Here is a 21,409-nt window from a genome sequence, read left to right on the forward strand (position 1 = left end):
CTCTGAAAGAAATTAAAAGAAAGGCTTAGCACATTCAGTTTGTTTGCCATCGCTAACTCTCACTAGATTGGACTGAACTAAGGGTTAGTCTAGTCCCTTGTTTGTTCCCCACTGGAACTAACATTAATGACACTAGCCTTCACTTGCCTTGACTAACCATGGGATTAGCCGGTCTTAGCGAACCCCCTCAAAAACCATGGGATTGCTAGTCCCATTTCTAGAACTGCATATGATGTCTGCATTGTAAGTCTGCAAGCATGATTCTGGGCAACTCTGTTTGCCCACCCATGCTCGAATCTAAAACCCAATACCACCCACAACCTAAATCTCAAAATCCAGCCACCAAAATTCGAAAAAAAAATTAAGCAAGACAATAACAATAACAATCTCAGTAGAAAAATTCTTCCTTATTCCCGAAACTTCCCAGAAATTTCCCAGATAATTTTCTTTTTCCTAGAAAATTTCAGAGAAAAATGGATAGAGAAGGGGAGAGAGTAACTCTGGGGATAAAAAAAGATGGAAAGACGGAAAGGGAGGATGGAGTAGCTTTGCGACGATTTTGCAGGAAAAATGGTTTTGAAGTTTTCTGCAGAAAAAATGGATTTGAACTTTGAAGCATTTTGAAGGAAGAAAGATGGGAGGAAATGAAATAATGGGCGATGAAAGCAAAGAGGAGGAAAGTACTCTCTAGAGAGAGGTAGAACCGTAGAAGAGTGTCTAGAATTTTTAGAAGGAAAAGGTTGAATTCATAATAAAATATTATTAGATATATATTAAATATTATAATATTATAATTTATTGATTATTCTGTTTTTTAGTCCGAAATTACACCAAATGTTTCACTAACTTAGTCTGACTTAGTCTAATCTAAGTCCAGTCCAACTTAGTCTAATCTACTCTCTCTACACGCACGGCCAGAAATTTAGCCTTACCCTATGAAATTTTGCTCGATGGACCATATTTAATTAGTCAGGTAAAGGTGTTTTATCCGACGAACTTTGCAGTTCGTAGGGCAAAACTGTTTAACATTGGGGGCGTTTATTGCGCCGGACTATCTCGGACTGGATTAGCTTCAAGGACTAAGCTGGACTGGCCTAGACTAGACTAAACTGGACTAACTTAGTGAAGCGTTTGGTGCAGTATTGGACTAAGAAGCTGGATAATAACAAATTCTAATATTATATTATTTAATATATAAATTATTAATATTTTATTATGATCTTATCTTTTTCTTCATCTTTTCCTACCATTTTTGTCCCACTCTTTTCCTCTTCTCTCATCGTCCCACCCTCTCCCTCTTTTTTTCCTCTTAGACCTCTCAATTCATGTCTCTTTCTCATTCCTAGTCAAACTCCTTATTGATTCCAGTGTCTATTTCTCTGTCCTCCCTCCCTCTCTAGCTATGTGTTGTTCCAATGGAACCTCACGGCTCCAATTTTCCCAACGAGTAACAGGTTTCCCGATGTGTTTTCCGGCCAACCCTCGTTAAATTGGATGAAGTTAGCACCGCCAAAAAATTCATCACCATCCCTAGACCGAGATCTTAGCTTTGAATGCTCGAATCTGTCATGGATTTGAAGAAGCCCAAACAGGCCGAGACTTCCAGGTCATTTTCCGGCCACATTCGACCACATTTTGGCCTCTATTCAGGTAAAATCGTAATCGTGTCACTTCTAGCTTCAATTTGGTATATTTTATATGAAAGTTGGTTGCGAAATGGATCTGAAAGGGAGTCGGAAAGTTAATGATTGATCTAGGTGACCGGAGATAACGAGGAGTCTGTCGGGAGTGGTCGTTGAGCATGACGAGGACGAGAAAGAGAGGATAGTCTTAGCTAGTCCCATGGTTATTGGGGGGTCTCGCTAAGACCTCTTAGTGAAGGGTTTTGTCCATGCTAGTCCCCTTTAGTCTCATTAATGTTAGTCCCAGCATGGAACAAACACAGTATTGGACTAATAGCTAGTCCAGTCCAGTCCAGTCCAACTTAGTGAGGGCAAACAAACTGTGTTTGTTCCAATACTGTGTTTGCCCTCACTAAGTTGGACTGGACTGAACTGGACTAGCTATTAGTCCAATACTGTGTTTGTTCCATGCTGGGACTAACATTAATGAGACTAAAGGGGACTAGCATGGACAAAACCCTTCACTAAGAGGTCTTAGCGAGACCCCCCAATAACCATGGGACTAGCTAAGACTATCCTCTCTTTCTCGTCCTCGTCATGCTCAACGACCACTCCCGACAGACTCCTCGTTATCTCCGGTCACCTAGATCAATCATTAACTTTCCGACTTCTTTTCAGATCCATTTCGCAACCAACTTTCATATAAAATATACCAAATTGAAGCTGGGAGTGACAAGATTACGATTTTACCTGAATCGAGGCCAAAATGTGGTCGAATGTGGCCGGAAAATGGCTTGGAAGTCTCGGCCTGCTTGGGCTTCTTCAAATTCATGACAGATTCGAGGGTTGGCCGGAAAACACATCAGGAAACCTGCAACTCGTCGGGAAAATTGGAGTCGTGAGGTTCCGTTCGAACAACGCATAGCTAGAGAGGAAGGGAGGACAGAGAAATAGACACTAGAATCAATAAGGAGTTTGACCAGGAATGAGAAAGAGACATGAATTGAGAGGTCTAAAAGGAAAAAAAGAGGGAGAGGGTGGGACGATGAGAGAAGAGGAAAATAGTGGGACGGAAATGGGAGGAAAAGATGGAGAAAAAGATAAGATCATAATAAAATATTAATAATTTATATATTAAATAATATAATATTAGAATTTATGATTATCCAGCTTCTTAGTCCAATACTGCACCAAACGCTTCACTAAGTTAGTCCAATTTAGTCTAGTCTAAGCCAGTCCAGCTTAGTCCTTGAAGCTAATCCAGTCCGAGATAGTCCGGCGCAACAAACGTCCCCTAGGGTCTATCACCTTTTGTATATCTTTTAATGACATCAAATATTATATATAGTCGATAAATTGTATTTATTCTTACACTCGAGATTTGTCATATGAATGATCACATATTGATAAAATCAAAAATAAAATTAAACACTAAAATTAAAAAAAACCTAATATACTTTAACGTTCGTGAAGATGACGTGAGTTGTCATAACCGAAAGGCTTCAGTTAAGATACAAATTACCAGTCAACTAGTCAATACATAAACATATATATACTCATTGAATCGTAAGTATGGCTAACTGATCTGATATAGTTTAACTGTTGTGGGCGTGGCATGAATATCGTGCAGGTTGCATCTTTGCGAGCCGAGCTAGGAATGGTGTAAACTCAGCTGATAAACAGCAGGTTTGCATTTGCAAACGCTCTCCAAATCACCTCGCAGCAGCAGCAACAGCACGATCAGCAGCAGCAGCAGAACATGGCACTAATTCTGCAGCCTGCTTACTAAAATGAGCAGCTTCCCGTCGAATTTCAACATTGAGGCGGCACCGTCTTTGCAGAGCTTCATGGAGCCTCTTCAGATTTCGAGGCTATCCCAAGATGATGAAGATGATGAGGAAGAGAGTCGAGTTCTCTTGTTCGCCAATGATCGATATTGATTTAGAATTTTCTGCCTTTTTTCCTTATTTCTCCCTCTACACAACTTTCTATATTTATCATTAAAATCTTCAAAATTTGCTTGCTATCATCTATATACATCGTTTGTTATGATTAAACTACTCTTTTTTCACCAATCGCTAATACGGGTGCATGGGTAAAAATCTTGGGCTAATTACATTTCACACACTCCATATTTGTGCTCATTTTAAATGGTCACGGCATTTTATTTTCTCACATTACACTATGAGATTTTGAAGTCATATGAATTTATGTTTGTCCATATTTGACCATCTGAATCTCCATTAGGTTGATGACATAGTAAATGTTGAACCCATTTCTTGTTTGCGTAGAAACCACCCTTGGACCATTATGACCAAATTGAAATTGTCCAACTATTTTCCATTTTGGGAGAAGTCCAAGCTTCATGATAACTAGTTTAGGTTCATGTGGTGCAAATATTGCTTCCTCATCAACCCATAAACAAGTGTCATGGCTGCCAAGTCATCAATTTGATGAAGGATTAGAAGGTCAACTTGTGGGCCTGTATAGAATCGAAAGTCATAATATGTAGCACCGGAATCAGTCATCCATGTATTATTTGAAACAAGTGCAAAATTTGGAGATGGCTTACCAATATTACATGTTATGGCTTTCGAAACAGAGGCTTAATCAACATTACCAGCAGCTTCAGTTGGTTGACGACTTGAACTTCATTTTCTGGGATCCTTGCTATGATCCCACCATCCTGGATAACCCACAATCTCATAGCAACGAGATTTGGTTGGAAAGGCCACGTTGTCCACAACGATCACATGTTTGGTGAGGACGGTTTTTGAGCTGCCAGTGCAGCAGCGTCGGGTTTCATTTCAACGGACTTCTTCTCGTCAGCCATGGTCAAAAAAATTTCATATGAGGTCGATAGGGTTCTTGGACTTCGGGAGCATCAGTTGCGGGAAAGGCGGGCCAAAAATTCTTATCACTATTAGACCTACAAACTAAGCTCTGATACCAAATTAGAATTCGTGCACACTTCAATATTATTGTTCTCACTTAGAGAAAATGTATATAGCTATACAACCCTAATCACAATTAATCTAGAAAACATATTAAGGAAAGAAATCCTAGATACAATCAATTACAATATTCACATTCCTATTCTAATATATTCTAACATAACAAACCAACTCCAGATGCACAATAGTTAAGGGCCAATTAAGCAAATCAATGAATTCCAATACATCCATTATATATTACAGTAACACAACTGAACAATTCGTAACATTCCTCCGTTTTGAACCAAAATTTGTTGCTTTGCCAGATTACTTACTATAGAGCCAAAAACTGCGACTAAGTCTGCTCTGATGCAAACATTCCAAGACAATAAGAGCTTCCGCAAAAGCACTTTTAAACCCTTAGACCTTAGCGTAACTTCACCATAGCTAAAAGTAAGATCCTCGTCTTCTTGTATGACTTTTGAAGAAAAAAAGCAAAGGCGTGGGAACAAAGCACCTGAACTTCTGATCAGTGTTGTGGACAAGTTACCACCGTCACACGAATGGTTTATGAACCTTGCTACATTTCCTGCTCTTGTTGCATCGATATTGTATCTTAAACACACCTTTCTGGATGGAAGATGCTCCCTCACTGTTAGACAAATAAGGAATATGGTTGGAGTCCTTGTGTAATTGTATATAATATTATTATTGGAAGAATAAGCCGTCCTACAGCCGTCAAGCCGTCCTACAGTCGTCTTACCTTGTCCTACCTACACACTAGCCGTCCTACAGCCGTCCTATCTTGTCCTACCTGCACACTAGGACGGCTACCTTGTCCTCTACAGCCGTCCTACCTTGTCCTACCTACACACTAGGACGGCTACCTTGTCCTACCTACACATTTGTATCATGTATATATATCCTTGTAATCTTGTAGAGAAAGACAATGAAAAAATAAGCATTCTCTTCCATTTGCATTCTCTTCCATAAGCATTCTCTTCCATTTTTCCACATTCATGTATCAATAACAAATATATTTTTAGCCTACATACCTTTTTCTACACTCACAACCAAACGAGCAGGAGAAAAATTACCACCTGAAGCAAACTCATCATATACTTGTTGCCGCAGTCTTGCTTCTTTTGTTGTCAAGAGTTCACCTTTCTCACCAGAAAAAGAAAAAAAAAATATCAATATCTAAAGTGTTGGAACATATCTAGTCCTTCACACACATAAAAATTCAAGAAATTATTTGCAGAAATATGTTAATCAGCCTAATAGACAGAACCGTATCACAACATTCCAGGGAACAAGCATGGGAAATTCGGAATGGCTGTAACAATTATGATGTAAGTAGATTCTAATATAGGAGTTTTGGCAAGAACTATAATATTAGAGGAGAAGATTGAGCAGCAGCAGCTGAAAGCCATTCATGAACAACAATTACCGCCATATGGTCAAAAGTTATAGCAGTCCATTGTCCCCAACATCTCAGCTGAAGGAGCAGGCAAGAAATAAAAAGGAAGGCCTTCTTAATTCACTCTTGCACTTTCCTTTTTCCTTTCCCCACATCCCCAAAAGTACCCTACTTCGCTCTTCAAACTTGTTTTGTAAACTTTAATTCACTCCCATCATGTTCACTTTCCTTAAAGCTGTACCTATATGTATGATGATCCTGTTGACATCAAAATTTTGGTGAAATGAATGTTGACTAATAATTAAAATTTCAACGCTCAGGTGTCACATAAATTTTACACGTAGGGTGTGACTCAACGAAAAATCGAAATAAAACGGAAAAGTCATCAAATAGGACACGTGTCAATACCTGGCAGAAATGATTTATTTCATCTGATTATTTAAATCCAAAAATCAAGTTTTGGAATTCTATAAATAGGAAGCCAGGGCATTCATTTTGGAGAGGAATGGATATCACACCAAAACCTTGAAGCTTTGAAACTCTGTAGCTCTCAAGCAAATCCCGAAAGATCAAGAAAGCTCTCTTCGTTCTTCGTCAAATCCTCCTTCAAGATGAAGCCCCGACAACCCTTGAAGAACTTCCACCAACTCAAGATCAAGCCCCGACAACCCTCGAAGAAAGTGTTCATCGTTCATCATTCGTTCATCCTAAAATCAAGCCCCAACGACCCTTTGGATCAACAACATCAACAAATCCACAAATCTAATCGTTCCTCAAGATCAAGCCTAAAAGCCCTTGAAGATCCATTCATCACCGTTCTTCAAGATCAAGCCCAAAAGCCCTTGAAGATCCGCTCATCCATCAACCTTCAAGATCAAGCCTAGAAGCCCTTGAAGAAATCCCCACAACCGTTATTCAAAGATCAAGCCTTAAAGGCCCTTGAAGAAGGTCCCACCTGTTCATCCTAAGATCAAGCCCCAACGGCCCTTTGGATCAACAACTTCAAGATCATGCCCAAAAGCCCTCGAAGATCTATTCATCCCTGTTCTTTAAGATCAAGCCCCGATAACCCTTGAAGAAACTTCCAACTGTTCATCCAAGATCAAGCCTCGACAACCCTTGGATCAACAACACGTCAACAAACCAACATCTTATGAAGATCGAATCGGAGGACCAAATTACAAAGAGATTGTAACCCCAAAATCATTAATACAAAATATATTTTGTACACGTGTTCTTGTCTCGTTTGTCATCAGGAATTTCTGTGTTTACAAATTTGGCATGCCTAGTGGGACAATCTCTACCTCTCATCTCTTTCTCCGTTCAAGAAAACCAAAGCACACCTCCAAAATTAATGGCATCAAGCAAGGGACAAGCCGTTCTTACAACCACCAAGGGAAGAAGCCTAAGCACTTCCACCACGAATGGAGCATCCATTGGCGCCACAACCACTCCTCAACATGCCGCTTCAAAGTTGGTACCGCTAAGCGAGTAAGGGGAGCATCAAAGGTGCGAGTCCGTCATCAACCTGACCTTGCTGGGGGCATCGAAGCATGCTGCTGAGGCGCACAAGATGACATCCTAAAATGGCCAATGGGGTTCTTCGTCAGCACCCTGGATGTCTGAAGGAAAGTCGTGCCTATTGGTTGCACAAGTCATGACCATCGGCGTTACCTTTATTGAAGAACAACTGGCTCAAATGAGTGAAGCAATTGCAAGGCTCACAAGGATCACGAAGGAGAAAGACTTGCAAATCACACACTCATCAACCGATTGAAGGCGCAGCATGACGAAAAAGTTGACTGCGACCCGAAGGTTGATCCACTAAAGAGAGAAACCGACGAAGAAGATGAGCCTCTAGTGGAGAAAGACGTAGAGAAGCCAGAGCCAGACCAAGCAATGGCACTCATGGGATCTCTTTCCATCCAGTAGCTTCAAGACATGATTGCCAACACCGTTAGAACACAGGTAGGAAGCATTTCGCTAAATGCACTGCTATACTCAAAGCCATACACGAAGAGTATTGATAGCTTGCGTATGCCGTCAAGGTATCAAACACCAAAGTTCATGTCGTTTGACGGAAAGGGAAACCCAAAGCAACATGTCGCCCATTTCATTTAAACTTGCAACAATGCTGGGACGGAAAGAGACTACCTCGTCAAGCAATTCGTGCGGTCGTTAAAAGGTAACGCTTTTGACTGGTACACTAACCTCGAGCCCGAGTCTATCAACAGTTGGGATCAGCTAGAAAGGGAATTCCTCAACCACTTCTACAGCACTCGCCGCACTATGAGCATGCTGGAGCTAACCAGTATGAAACAGTGAAAGGATGATCCTATCGTCAACTACATCAATAGATGGCATTCATTAAGTCTGGATTGCAAAGATTGGCTTTCTGAAACCTTCGCCATTGCGATGTGCGTTCAAGGCATGCAGTGAGGAGTACACTACATCCTTCAAGGCATCAAACCACGAACCTTTGAGGAGTTAACCACCCGCGCCCATGATATAGAGTTAAGCATCGCCCATCATGGGAAGAAAGAAACGATCGCCAACTGCAAGAACGACAAAGTTTTGGGGCCAAAGGTGGATAAAGTTGTGTGGAAACGCACCAAGGAAGCAATGACGGTCAACACAACTCCAGTCAAAATCTCTACACAAGGCAAGGCGATTCAAATCAAAGCTTTTCATGATCAAGAGATGCGTAGACGCACTTTGAAGGAGCTTGAGAAGAAGACTTATCCATTCCTCGACTCTGATGTGGTTGCCATGTTGAAAGACTTGCTTAACAAGAAGTTGATCGACCTACCTGAGTGTAGACGGTCGGAAGAGATGAATCGTACTGACAATCCAAGGTACTGTAAATTTCACCGCTTTATCAATTATCCAACAAAAAAGTGCTTTGTGCTGAAAGATCTTATCAAGAAGCTAGCTCAGAAAGGAATCATCGAGCTAGATCTTGACGATACGGTGAAGTCAAACTATACCACCGTCACTTCTGGCTCTTTCTACTCAAAATCTTCACCTCAACCATAGGGGGCATGCTTCAAAACCATGTCAATCAAGTCAAGTGAAGTTGAAGGATAGACTCATGTCACTCCAAAGAAAATGCACAAGAAGCATACGTCTCATCCACAAGTTCACCAATTGGAAAAGGGGCAAAGCAGCTCTCGTCAACCTCCAAAGCTACATGAAAGTGTCGAGGATGATGAAATTATGACACGAAGATCGTCCGTTGCCATCACGATGTGCGATTTCTTCCCCAAAGACTTCTTCAATCACTCGGTCAAGACTCTTTGCTATGAAGATTGTAAGGAATGTCTCTCCAAGATCGTTTGACAAATTCACAAAGCTCCTCGTTCGCACGAGCCTAAAAGGCGATAACAAACGCTCCTTGCCTGCACAAGCTGAAACTGCAAACGGCAACAAACGTTCTTTGCCTGCACGAGCTGAAACTGGAAAAGGCACCAAAAGCTCCTCATTCACATGAGCCTAAAAGGCGACAACAAACGCTTCTTGCCTGCACGAGCTGAAACTATAAACGACAACAAACGCTCCTTGCCTACACGAGCTGAAACTACAAACGGCAACAAACGCTCCTTGCCTGCACGAGCTGAAACTGCAAAAAGCACCAAAAGCTCCTTGTTCGCACGAGCCTAAAAGGCGACAACAAATGCTCCTTGCCTGCACAAGTTGAAACTGCAAATGGCACCAAAAGCTCCTTGCTTGCACAAGCTGAAACTGCAAACGGCACCTAACGTTCCTAGCCCGCAAAAGTATAAACTGTGTACAGCAAAATCATCATCATTAAAACCATCAAAAGCAATCCATTGCTCATTTGAACTACGTCATGACTTGATCCCTCCTTAATCGAGGGTACGTAGGCAACTTGAAATTTCAAAACTTCAAGTACAGTTACATCATCAACAAAAAACGCAAACACTTTGAAGAATAAAGAGCAAATTCAAAATGTGAATATTTTATTTCTTTAAAAGGAATGAATATCACACCAAAACCTTGAAGCTTTGAAACTCTATAGCTCTCAAGTAAATCCCGAATGATCAAGAAAGCTCTCTTCGTTCTTCGTCAAATCCTCCTTTAAGATCAAGCCCCGTTGGCCTTTGAAGAACTTCTTCCAACTCAAGATCAAGTCCCGACGGCCCTTGAAGAAAGTGTTCATCGTTCATCATCCGTTCATCCTAAGATCAAGCCACAACGACCCTTTGGATCAACAAATCCACACATCCAACCGTTCTTTAAGATCAAGCCCAAAAGCCCTTGAAGATCCATTCATCACCATTCTTCAAGATCAAACCCAAAAGCCCTTGAAGATCCGCTCATCCATCAACCTTCAAGGTCAAGCCCAAAAGCCCTTGAAGAAATCCGCACAACCATTATTCAAAGATCAAGCCCTGAAGGCCCTTGAAGAAGCTCCCACTTGTTCATCCTAAGATCAAGCCCCAACGGCCCTTTGGATCAACAACTTCAAGATCAAGCCGAAAAGCTCTCAAAGATCTGTTCATCCCTGTTCTTCAAGATCAAGCCCCAACGGCCCTTGAAGAAACTTCCAACTGTTCATACAAGATCAAGCCTCGACAGCCCTTGGATCAACAACACGTCAACAAACCAATACCTTACAGAGTTCAAATCAGATGACCAAATTACAAAGAGATTGTAACCCCAAAAAAATCAATACAAAATATTATTTTGTACACGTGTTCTTGTTTCAGGAAAATTTGTGTTTACAAATCTAACTACATGACTTTAAATCTAAAAGGTCCTGGTCCCCACTCTAATTCAAGCTCCAAATATCGAACATATCATATGTTCTCTTGTCTACCTCTAATGAAGTTTTAATACCATAAACCATATTTCAATCCAACCTACACAACAATGTCATTAAGCAATGAAACAATAGTCGTCCCACTATAAAGAACATCTTTTATCTCCAATCTTCTTTACCTGATTAACATTTCCACCCAAAAAAGAACATCTGAACTATTACTCTTACTTCTCGTGCAGGTTAGACGATTCATTCATAAGGTCTCTGATTTTGATTCATTTGATGTTATGACACTGCATAACTATATATCCAAGAAAATGCAAAGCGCACCAAATTCAAAACTTCCCAACCCAATTCAAGCACATTCTTCCTAATCTCGAATTGCATGTCACAAAAATCAAAACATTAACATTATTTCTTCATGCCTACTTCTTAGTCATAATCAATCAATTCAAAATCAACAAAAACACCAATTATACACCATTAGGACACTGGGCACATACTAAACATAACATAAATTGCCATTGAGATATTCAAATCCCATTTCGCGGAGTTTAAATTAGTTTAAAGTAGAATACTGCTAGTGCTAGTATCAGACGAATAGAGAATTCTAAAATGTGGGTTGTTATAAAAATACATGCATATTCACAGACAAACTGACCGTTTGGCATACAAGCTCCACCCTTTTCTCCTATCCTTCACAATCTTCAACCTCACCTCAATCCCTTTCTGACTTAACCGATTCCCACAATCTAATCCACACCCACAACCCAACCCACACTCTGAAACCACGTCGTCAAACCTACCAAACTTCGAACATGGACATCCACCTCCCTCATCCCCACATGTCTTGCAATCACAACTAGCTGCGACCTCACCCTAGGATTGGCAGAGTGGAAATCGGGAAGAGGAAAGAGGGATTTGAGATGGGTTGTAGAAGAAGAAGGCGTACGGGTGTCGATCGACGGAGTTGTGGAACGGGATCAGATCGAGTTCCAGGGATCGGGAGGCGTCAGAGGCTTGAGTTGAATGCTTTCTTGATGCTCTACATGTCCTGAACTTACACGTTTTACACAAATATTCGGAGGAGTGGTAGGCCGAAAATGTGGCCTTCCCGCTATCAACTCTGCATAAACAAATTATATGTCTTTTCCATTTCCTATATGCTCGCACTGATTGAAAGATGTGGAAGTTGATTTCTTCGAATTGTTTTTAAGAGAACACTATCTCTATATATTCAGTCACAATCGTTCACTAGTTGCAAGCTGTAGAAATCATTATCAGCACCATTCTGAAACCTTTGTTAAACTTTCAGGGGAAGAAGAAAGAGTGCTCAGTTCTCTTTCTCTTCTCTCCTTTTCCTTTTCCCTTTAATTTTCTCGTTTCTCCATTTTGCTTCTTTGCAATAATTAAATACATATTCCAAGCATATATATGTGTGTGTGTGTATATATGTATGTATATGCAAATAATTGGAAGATTAGTTGGTTGGATGATGGATTGCAAAATGTTTACCACTGCAATTTGGAATGCCCAAATTTGTTTGGAACACGAACACTCCATATTTGCCTAATTGAATTGACCTACATGGGACCTTAAATTGCCTTCATAAAGCATACATACTGGGATATATATATTATATGTGTGTGTGTGTGTGTGTGTGTGTGTGTGTGTACAACGTGGTTATGGCCGATGAACATGAGAGATTCTAGAACTTTTGTTGATCCAATTACTGCATTCTTTGTGTTCCTTATTTGTAACATCAGAAAAATGAAGGGGGTAGGATTTTCGACTATTTGCTTCGCTTGGACTTTATGGCTCTGTTTGCTACACCGCATTAGTTTGCCGAATTGAGCTATTATGAGTTAGTCTAAGTTGTATCAAACAGGGTGCTATTTAGCAATCTCACTAAGTGGGACTAGTGCCTCACCTAGTCTCCTTATTTTGACCTTGTTAAAATGAGGGTTTGAACTAGAACCAACCCAAGCGAACACGCCTTATAGGTTTTTTAAATAAAATAGAGCTTACTGTTTATAAAATAGTGTTGGAGTACCCATTCTTTTTTGTTTCACTTGATGCACTTTTTTTTGTTGGCCATGAAAATGGATAGGTAGTTCCTCTTGTTTTGAAATTAAGAATGTTGGTAACCTACTTATTACTTTGGCTGCTAATTGATTAGTTTCAAATGCAAGAAATGATTAGTTTCTAATGTTATAATGTTATGGTTCAAAAAGTGTATAGATGTCGCAGTTGATCACTTGTCGTCGGAGTGTGACCAATAAGCTTCCCGCATTATCAGCATCTACTGCTCCAGGTCGAACACCGCAGAGGTCGATGCATTGAAGGAGGAAGTGACAACTTAAGGGTCAGGTTGCGATCCAGGGCCACCAGATAAGGGCCCAATGCGAGGAGCTAAAGGCCTGTGTTGGGCACGTGAGAGACCTTGTACGAGCCATACAGATGATCGGCATCCAAATCACACTACCAGTACCTGTTCTTGCTCCACCTTCGACCTCTGAGCCACTTCACCTGGAAGACTACTTGTAATTTTTTTTTTGTTCGGACATCTTGTATGTACATTTTCATATATTTTATAATAAAATACTTTTCTTTGGTTAATTAATTATTGTTTAGAATTTAATTACAATATTATTAAAAATTAAAAAAATATATATTTTTGACCAAAACCAAAAAGTGATCTAATCCATTTTGCGCGACGTAGGTTGCGTCGCGCAAAGGCCTACGTCGCGCAAAGTGACTTTGCGCGACTCAGGGACATGCATCGCGCAAAGTGACTTTGCGCAACTCAGGGATATGCATCGCGCAAAGCCCCTTTGCTCGACGTAGTAGGCTGCGTCGCGCAAAGTGACTTTGCGCGACTCAGGACATGCGTTGCCCAAAGCCCCTTTGCGTGACGTAGGTATCTTCTTCGTCGCACAAACCCTTCTGTCACTGCTTTGCCGCGACGGTTAGCGCACGACAAAGGTCCGTTGTGCAAAGTTTTGTGCGACGTTTTTTGACTTTGCGCAAAGTGTTTTTTGTACTAGTGAAATAGACTTCCACCAGAGGTGGTGAAATACTTCATAGATCCAAATGTCGTCGACCCACCAAATATGGAGTTGCTATTCCCACATGTAGATTCGGCTTTGCCTGTAGCATATGGTGTTTTGGGCGTTTTACTGTTTTATGTAAGTGAGATTGTAGACATCGAAATTTCAGTGAAATAAATGTTAGCCAATACAACACTTATTTCACCTATATCATTCCCTCACTTCACCAACAACCTCCACTTACTTCACCTACAATCTCCACTCACTTCACCTACAACCTCCATTCACTTCACCTACATCATCCACTCACTTCACCAAAAAAATAAATGGTGGTGATTCACTCTCAAAGCCTATAAATAGGCTTCTCCATCAAGAGGAATAGGACACCAATTCACAAATACATTTCTCTACTCCCAAAATGGAAGAGAATACTCCCCACACACACAAAAACCAAGACCAATTCACAAATACATTTCTCTACTCCCAAAATGGAAGAGAATACTCCCCACACATCCAAAATCCTTGAAGAACTTCCACCAACTCAAGATCAAGCCCCGACGGCCCTTGAAGAAAGTGTTCATCGTTCATCCAAGATCAAGCCCCGACGGCCCTTGGATCAACAAACAAATCCACACATCTATTCTTCAAGATCAAGCCCAAAAGCCCTTGAAGAAAACCAACTGTTCATTCAAGATCAAGCCTCGACGGCCCTTGAAGAAAACCAACCATTCTTCAAGATCAAGCCCAAAAGCCCTTGAAGATCTGTTCATCCATCAACATTCAAGATCAAGCCCCGAAGGCCCTTGAAGAAACTTCCATCAACCTCCAAGATCAAGCCTCTACGGCCCTTGGATCAACAAATCTACATCTTACGGAGATCGAATCAGAGGACCAAATTTGAGAGATCGTAACCCCAAAATCATCAAACCACAAAAAATATTATTTTGTACACGTATTCTTGTTCTTGTTTCAGGAATTTTTTCCGTGTTCACAAATTTGGCACGCCCGGTGGGAATCTCTACCTCTCATCTTTTTCTCCGTTCAAGAAAACCAAAGCACACCTCCAAAATCAATGGCATCAAGCAAGGGACAAGCCGTTCTTGCAACCACCAAGGGAAGGAGCATGAGCACTTCCGCCACAAATGGAGCATCCATTGGTGCCATAACCACTCCTCAACATGCCGCTGCAAAGTTGGTACCGCTAAGCAAGCAAGAGCAGCATCAAAGGCGCGAGTCGATCATCAACCTGACCTTGCTGGGGGCACCAAAGCATGCTATTGAGGCGCACAAGATGACACCCCAAAATGGCCAATGGGGTTCTTCATCAGCACTATAGATGTCTGAAGGAAAGTCGTGTCTATTGGTTGCACAAGTTCACCAATCGGAAAGGGGGCAAAGCAGCTACCGTCAACCTTCAAAGCTACATGAAAGTGTTGAGGATGATGAAATTATGACACAAAGATCGTCCATTGCCATCACGATGCGCGATTTCTTCCCCAAAGACTTCTTCAATCACTCAGTCAAGACTCATTGCTATGAAGATTGCAAGGAATGCCTCTCTAAGATCGTTTGACAAATTCAAAACGCTCCTTGCCTGCACGAGTTGAAACTGCAAATGGCACCAAACGCTCCTTGCCTGCACGAGTTGAAACTGCAAATGGCACCAAACGCTCCTTGCCTGCACGAGCTGAAACTGCAAACGGCTTGAAACTACAAATGGCACCAAACGCTCCTTGCCTGCACGAGCTGAAACTGCAAACGGCACCAAACGCTCCTTGACTGCACAAGTTGAAACTGCAAACGGCACCAAACGCTCCTTGCCTGCACGAGCTGAAACTGCAAACGGCACCAAAAGCTCCTTGCCTGCATGAGTTGAAACGGCAAATGGCACCAAACGCTCCTGGCCTGCAAGAGCATAAACTGTGTACGGCAAAATCATCATCAAAACCTTGAAGCCTTAAAGTTCTAAAGCTCTCAAGAAAATCCCGAAGGATCAAGAAAGCACTCTTCGTTCTTCGTCAAATCCTCCTTCAAGATCACGCCTCGATGGCCCTTGAAGAAATTTCCAGCACAGTTCAAGATTAAGCCTGTGGAAAATCAACGATTGGAGGAAACCAAAAAATCTTCCAGTCGAACTCAAGATCAAGCCTCGATGGCCCTTGAAGAAATTTCCAGCCCAATTCAAGATCAAACCTCGACGGCCCTTGGGTTGACATCTACATAAAGGGACTTCAAAACGCATCTTCTACACGTGACAAGCACATGTCTACGACGCGCCTTGAAGTGGGGGCATTTGTAGACATCGAAATTTCAGTGAAATAAATGTTAACCAATACAACACTTATTTCACCTATATCATTCCCTCACTTCACCAACAACCTCCACTTACTTCACCTACAACCTCCACTCACTTCACCTACAACCTCCATTCACTTCACCTACATCATCTACTCACTTCACCAAAAAAATGAATGGTGGTGATTCACTCTCAAAGCCTATAAATAGGCTTCTCCATCAAGAGGAATAGGACACCAATTCACAAATACATTTCTCTACTCCCAAAATGGAAGAGAATACTCCCCACACACACAAAAACCAAGACCAATTCACAAATACATTTCTCTACTCCCAAAATGGAAGAGAATACTCCCCACACATCCAAAATCCTTGAAGCTTTGAAACTCTAAAGCTCTCAAGCATCCAACCCCCAAATTCCCAAGAATCCCGAAGAATGGAGAAAGCACTCTTCATTCTTCGTCAAATCCTCCTTCAAGATCAAGCCCCGATGGCCCTTGAAGAACTTCCACTAACTCAAGATCAAGCCCCGACGGCCCTTGAAGAAAGTGTTCATCGTTCATCCTAAGATCAAGCCCCAACGGCCCTTTGGATCAACAACACAAACAAATCCACACATCCAACCATTCTTCAAGATCAAGCCCAAAAGCCCTTGAAGATCCGCTTATCCATCAACCTTCAAGATCAAGCCCAAAAGCCCTTGAAGAAATCCACACAACCATTATTCAAGATCAAGCCCCGACGGCCCTTGAAGAAAGTGTTCATCGTTCATCATCCGTTCATCCTAAGATCAAGCCCCAACGGCCCTTTGGATCAACAACCTCAACAAATCCACACATCCAATCGTTCTTCAAGATTAAGCCCAAAAGCCCTTGAAGATCCGCTCATCCATCAACCTTCAAGATCAAGCCCAAAAGCCCTTGAAGAAATCCACACAACCATTATTCAAGATCAAGCCCCGACGGCCCTTGAAGAAAGTGTTCATCATTCATCATTCGTTCATCCTAAGATCAAGCCCCAACGGCCCTTTGGATCAACAACCTCAACACACAAACACACCAAAACCTTGAAGCCTTAAAGTTCTAAAGCTCTCAAGAAAATCCCGAAGAATGGAGAAAGCACTCTTCATTCTTCGTCAAATCCTCCTTCAAGATCAAGCCCCGACGGCCCTTGAAGAAAATGTTCATCGTTCATCCAAGATCAAGCCCCGACGGCACTTGGATCAACAAACAAATCCACACATCTATTCTTCAAGATCAAGCCCAAAAGCCCTTGAAGAAAACCAACTGTTCATTCAAGATCAAGCCTCGACGGCCCTTGAAGAAACTTCCATCAACCTCCAAGATCAAGCCTCGACGGCCTTTGGATCAACAAATCTACATCTTACGGAGATCGAATCAGATGACCAAATTTGAGAGTTCGTAACCCCAAAATCATCAAACCACAAAAAATATTATTTTGTACACGTATTCTTGTTCTTATTTCAGGAATTTTTTCCGTGTTCACAGAGATGTCTTGATGTTTGTTGGGTTTGGTTCAAATTTAAAATGTACATTTCTTTCTATGTATTGGCTATCACACTGTGCTCTTTCTTGTCCACCAAGTAGAATCTTTAAGCCTATGCCAATGAAAGAGAGAGCTGATTTATTGTGATGTTTCTTTACATTTTTATGTATAATACTAGATTTGATTGTGAATAAAATGAGCATGCTTATTGTTCAAGTTCACTTACCCTGACGATGTACGTTGAAGAATAAGTAGATACTCAGTTCTGTCAGTTTCAAGAGAGGGCATGCTAGTGAACAAATGAACGATAAGTAAATACTCAATTGTGTCAGTTTTAAGTGAAAAAAAATCTGATGACTTGCGTATGCTTTGTGTGAAAAATGAAAATTATGTCATTTTCTTCTAAAAAAATTCTGTCAATTTAGACCTTCTCCAAATGATTTTTTGAGTTTTGACGAATTAGTCAATATTTTGTAAATTGTGATTTCCTATTTGAATTTTACTTTTGTTCTTATTTGAATATGATTACGATGGAGTTAATTGTATGCAGGAAGTTGGGCATTTTGTGGCTGCTTTCCCAAAGAACGTAAAACTTAGCATTCGTTTCTTTATTCCTAATATTGCTCTTGACAGCTTCGGTGCAATAACTCAGGTACCTCTAATAATCCAAGTATAGCAATCTGAAACATGTCCGTTTAAGAAACTTGTCTCTGTTGTTTAGTATACAATCTGAGTAGGAGCAGGTCATTCCCGAATGAATAATGTAAATTTGATCTTTGTAATGCACTTCTTCCCCCTGCCGCTCCCCATCCCAGACACGAGTTACACATTTTATTTAAGACAGTGTTGGCTTATTCTGTTCCGACTTCTGAGTCATGAGTTTCTGACTTTTCCATTTCTCCCGTATTGTAAGTTTGAATGGTTTAGGACTTTTATATTTATGTGATAGTTGTAGCTATAGGTATGTTGTATTTGATGCAGTCGTTTGACCTAGATTTGTGACTACCTTTGCTCGAACTAAGTCATCTGTGCGCCTAGACCCCCTTATCTCCCTCGTTTGTACTTAAAGGTGATTCAGAGAATTTCTTCTCATCGTTCACTGGTTTTGTAGTTTAAATCCATTCTTCCTGATCCGAGCACAAAAGTCAACATATCACTGGCGGGCCCCTTTGCTGGTGCTGCACTGTCATTGTCAATGTTTGCTGTAGGTCTGCTGCTCTCGTCTAATCCCAACGCTACAGGAGAGTTGGTGCAGGTTCCTAGCATGCTGTTTCAAGGTTCTTTGCTTCTTGGACTCATCAGAAGAGCCATCTTGGTTTAGCGTATGTCCTTCCCTTGCCTCAGTACCACTATTTAACTGATTCTTCTTTGTATGTGAGCTACGAGACATCTATGCAATCCTTTTTCATTTAATGCAGCAAAAGTTTCAGATCATTCCACTTCATATATTCTTAGTTGACATGATACCATCCTAAACATGCAGATCAACGCATGCTGCGACTGTTCCAATTCATCCTCTTATGATTGCTGGCTGGTGACGTACTATTTCTTGACAACCTTAATAATTTCATTGCAATGCGTAACATGCTCGTGACTCAAGTTTAACATTGCAGGTGTGGGTTGACAACAACAGCTTTTAATATGCTTCCAGTGGGCTGTCTTGATGGTGGAAGAGCTGTGCATATTAATTTACAAATCTGTGCACTGAATTTCTCTTTTCGTTTTCTTTATTATGATGATTTCATGAAATCTTTATTAATTTGTTTTAGTTGTTTTTTTTTTTCTCTTTGAAGTAGCCTAAGGTAGATAGTTTACAGTGATGATAGCCGTATTCTAATGTGGTTTATGGTATATCTCTCTTGTTGCAGGGCGCTTTTGGAAAAAATGCTCTAATTACCTTTGGCTTAATGACATACACGATGCTTGGATTGGGAGTGGTATGTCTTAACTTTTACGGCCTAAACCTAACATACTAATGCTTGGTTCAAACTTTAAATTCTTGGATTGAGCAGAGTATGCTAACTTTTATAACTTAAACAAAACATGCTAATGTTTGGTAAAAGCATTAATAGTAGTTTTTCCAACTTTTGAGGCTCGTTAAGTTTTAGTCTTCTTTTCCTCCCTTTCAGCTTGGCGAACCTCTCTCACTTCCATGGGGACTCTACGCCCTAGTTTGGTACTGAGGTAATTCTGAAAAAAATAGCTATAAAAAGCTAGAAGTTTTTTTATGTTTAGTAAACATTCAGATTCAGCTTTTTTTCCATAGTTTTGGGTGAAAAAAAGTTAAAAACAAAGCTGCAAAACCCAACTTTGAAAAACCATCTTTTTTCACATCTGTTTTACATTAAAGTTTATCAAACACTAAATACTGCCTTTTTTTCTTGCTTTTTTTTTTTTTCAAAAGCACTTTTAGAAAAAAGTTTACCAAACACTCAGCTGCTTTATTTCACAGCTGCTTATTCTCGCAGCACAGCAGAAACAGTTTTTTTTCAAAGCACAGCAATACCAAACAAGCCCTACGTGCTCATATGCTAGGCTTGCAAATAAGAGTTTATATATTGCGGTTTCATGCTTCAAAAATCCTCTATCTGCTACCGAGAAAGAAAAAACGCTCCATCTCATTGACATTGTTTTGTTTATATGTTTAGAGTAGGGGTGGTTCGGTATGGGATCCCATACCGAAACCATTGTCCCGATTCCCAAACCGAAATTTTTGGGAATCCCAAATTCAATCCCAATCCCAAACCAAATTTTCGGGAATCCCAATTTTCGGGAATCCCGAAATAATTTCGGGATTTCGGGACAAATCGGGAATCCCGAAATGCTTTTGGGCTTTTGGACTAAATTTGACATATTATGTTTTTGGGCTAAAATTTGACATATTATAAAGTAATAAATAAAGTAACAATGTTAGCGTAATTCATGTAGAACCATGAAAGAAAACGAATATAAGGCATGAATTAGAAAAACCATAGATTCATGAAACAACTCATTAAAATTGAAATGATGGATCACATAGCAGTAACAGCACCATCTCCACGAGAAGGGAATAGGAAATTAGAAATTAGAAATTAGAAACCAATACTTTGATTTGGTTAGTTCAGAAAACACATAAGGAAAAAGGGTTTCTGTACAAGTTAAAAGGTATATGCTTTTAGGTCATAAAAGTCCCATGTCTCCACCTCCACACAGAAGGAAATAATTCTCTAATAATAAAAAAATATATATATATATTTAATATTTATTTCAATTCGGTATGGGAATCCCGAAAAAATGAAGATGCAATACCGAATCCCATACCGAAAATTTCGGTTTGGTTCGGGATAACATACCGAAAATTTCGGGAATTTTGGTTTGGGATTTTTTTGGTTTGGGATCGGGATTTTTTCGGTTTGGTTTGGGATTTTTGGGATTTTTTTCCAGCCCTAGTTTAGAGGACTCCGGAGAAACCGTGCCTGAATGATGTATGTAACCGAGGTTGGAACGTGGACGGTAACAGTTGTTTTAGTGGCCGTTTTCCTTATCGTACTCACACTTCTTCCGGTATGGGATGAGGTTGCCGAGGAGCTAGGTATAGGTCTCGTAACTACATTTTGATGTACCATACGCGAGAGCCTTTTTTTTTTTTTTTTTTTTTTTGTTCTAAGTAATTTCGACAGTAATCCATTAGCATAAAGTTTGTGAATTCAATAAGCATTCAATCTAATAAAATTCCATTTTTCGTACTCCATTTTCATATATTTGGAAGCAATAAAGATTGTGAGAGCATGCATACACGCATGTCCGATTGGGCATGCGTG

General features: G+C 40.5%; 1 protein-coding gene and 1 pseudogene across 1 annotated transcript; one reads left to right on the forward strand and one right to left on the reverse strand.

The window, feature by feature from the left end:
• Positions 1-4,623: 4,623 nt before the first annotated feature.
• Positions 4,624-12,496, reverse strand: LOC103955144 (annotated as a pseudogene).
• A 503-nt stretch (positions 12,497-12,999) lies between these two features.
• LOC125473640 (probable zinc metalloprotease EGY1, chloroplastic) lies at positions 13,000-19,792 on the forward strand. Its single transcript, XM_048576753.1, has 8 exons — positions 13,000-13,088; positions 13,814-13,946; positions 18,160-18,261; positions 18,721-18,929; positions 19,090-19,143; positions 19,223-19,287; positions 19,473-19,546; positions 19,739-19,792. The coding sequence occupies exons 1-8, from the start codon at positions 13,000-13,002 to the stop codon at positions 19,790-19,792; spliced, it is 780 nt and encodes a 259-aa protein (XP_048432710.1).
• The last annotated feature ends 1,617 nt before the right edge of the window (positions 19,793-21,409 follow it).

This window comes from the organism of the source record quoted next, unplaced genomic scaffold, assembly GCF_019419815.1.
Source record: "Pyrus x bretschneideri cultivar Hongxiangsu unplaced genomic scaffold, Pyrus_bretschneideri_v1 Contig90, whole genome shotgun sequence".
Taxonomy (NCBI): domain Eukaryota; kingdom Viridiplantae; phylum Streptophyta; class Magnoliopsida; order Rosales; family Rosaceae; genus Pyrus; species Pyrus x bretschneideri.